General features: G+C 40.4%; 1 protein-coding gene across 1 annotated transcript; it reads left to right on the top strand.

The window, feature by feature from the left end:
* Positions 1 to 924: 924 nt before the first annotated feature.
* Positions 925 to 1,488, top strand: LOC144547001 (lachrymatory-factor synthase-like). The gene has a single exon (XM_078295601.1). It carries the CDS (start codon positions 943 to 945, stop codon positions 1,429 to 1,431), a length of 489 nt encoding a protein of 162 aa, XP_078151727.1. The 5' UTR covers positions 925 to 942; the 3' UTR covers positions 1,432 to 1,488.
* Positions 1,489 to 1,769: the final 281 nt, after the last annotated feature.

Raw genomic sequence — 1,769 nt, 5'->3', positions numbered from 1 at the left:
GCACGCAGTTTATTAGCACCAAGTGCAAAATACCCTTCCAAGTTCAAAGGTTCCTATGTTTTGCTTGAACCGGGAATCGGGAGGGTAAAGATTTTAACAGAGTAGTTTTGGTTTCATGAAGCGCAGGTAATACAGAAATAAAAGATCGTTGCTTATGGTTAGTGCACTGCATGAAGCAAAAATTAGTTTGCTAAATTCTTGAAGGATAAGTGTTCGATCCACGCTCCCCGCATCTATTTTAAATCTGGACCGTCAGATCTGTTTTGGCACAGATATTAAAGAGCACATTCATTCCATCTCGTTCTGGATTGATCCGGATTTTCATCGGACGGTCCCGATCTAAACTCAAAATTTGAGTTACTTCTGATCCTCTGTTGGTTGGCCATTCTCCAAAATTATGTTTTCAAAGAAAATCTCTCCTGTTATGACTTATGGGCCACTCTGGATTCAAACTGCAAGATGTCTTCTTTACTTTAATTTTTATCTTGTTTTTTGTCACACCAGATTAGGCCTACAACTATATATATTTCTTCTACTATCTTTTGTTTTGGGTCACATCAAATTAGGCCTAAAGCTCATCGACAACTACAAGTACTTTCAATGAGCTTTAGACATCTGTTATCTATTATTGATATTTTTCTCATTTTAACAATACTATTAACCTGCTACTTCGATACGACTCCACTGATGTCTTGTATGAGATAAAGTCCAGATCCAGCTAATTAATTTGTTGGCGCGTTACACATGCATAGTCATTATTACCAGAGCATGCATCACACCAATGTAGTGAACGTTGTCACCTAAACAAATCTGCCTATTCAAATTATTAATCACCTAAAGATTTTTAGGCCAAACAGTTCTTTTATTTATATTGGATGTCTTTCTACCTTCTCTAGCAACTATATATTGTCTCTAATTCTCTTCTCTCTCTATCTCCAAAACATGGATGAATTGCTTACAGAGACCAGGTGGCAAGGCAAGGCAACCGCTAAGGTTGTGGGTCCTACACCGGACCAAGCATGGTTGCTCCTTGGCGACTTTTGTAGTTTGCACAAGTGGATCAGATCCCTCTCCACGTGTCACATCCTCGAGGGCTCAAACAATGTACCTGGCTGCATCCGGTACTGTGCCGGATCAGTTAACAAGGCAAACCCGATTGAGCCAGTCGGTTGGGCCAAGGAGCGACTAGTTGAGTATGACCGGGTTAACCGGTCTTATTCTTACGAGATTGTTGAGACAAACAAAGGGTTCAGCCGGTACAAGGCTACACTCCAGGTTGAATCGGACCCGGCAGGGTGCTCGATCAAATGGTCATTTCAGGCAGATCCGGTGAAGGGATGGTCGGAGAAGGCATTTGCCTCATTCTTTGAGAGCATGACACGTGGCGTTGCAAGAAGATTGGAGGAAGCACTGATCATCAGTGATGACTGATTAGAGTGAGATGAGATCTAAGGTGCTGATACGTACGCACGTGCAGAAGACATGCATGCATGTATCGTTATAAAAATTTAGTATGTGTAATTAAGCCTTAAATAATAGTGAGAAATTGATAAGGATTGTTGTTGTCCGTGCATATGCTAATGCTAGTATCTTTTCTAAGTGTCCGGAGAACAAAACAAATTTAATATAGCCATATAGGCGTCTATTGGTGTGTCTTAACTCTTAATTAGGAGTCAAGAGCTAGCTAGCCTAGCTGATTTCTTAATGGTTATTATTGGTGTTTATGTTGTTCTGAGGAAAAGTTTTTATCGGTGTTGTTTTTTAGCTAA

This window comes from Carex rostrata, chromosome 30 (genome assembly GCF_964058835.1).
Source record: "Carex rostrata chromosome 30, lpCarRost1.2, whole genome shotgun sequence".
Classification (NCBI taxonomy): Eukaryota; Viridiplantae; Streptophyta; class Magnoliopsida; order Poales; family Cyperaceae; genus Carex; species Carex rostrata.
Note: the sequence above shows the minus strand (reverse complement) of the source record. Positions and strands in the feature narration are given on the sequence as shown.

Excerpts from the sequence above, each read along its gene's own strand:
- LOC144547001 (XM_078295601.1), top strand. The coding sequence starts at position 943 with ATGGATGAATTGCTTACAGAGACCAGGTGGCAAGGCAAGGCAACCGCT.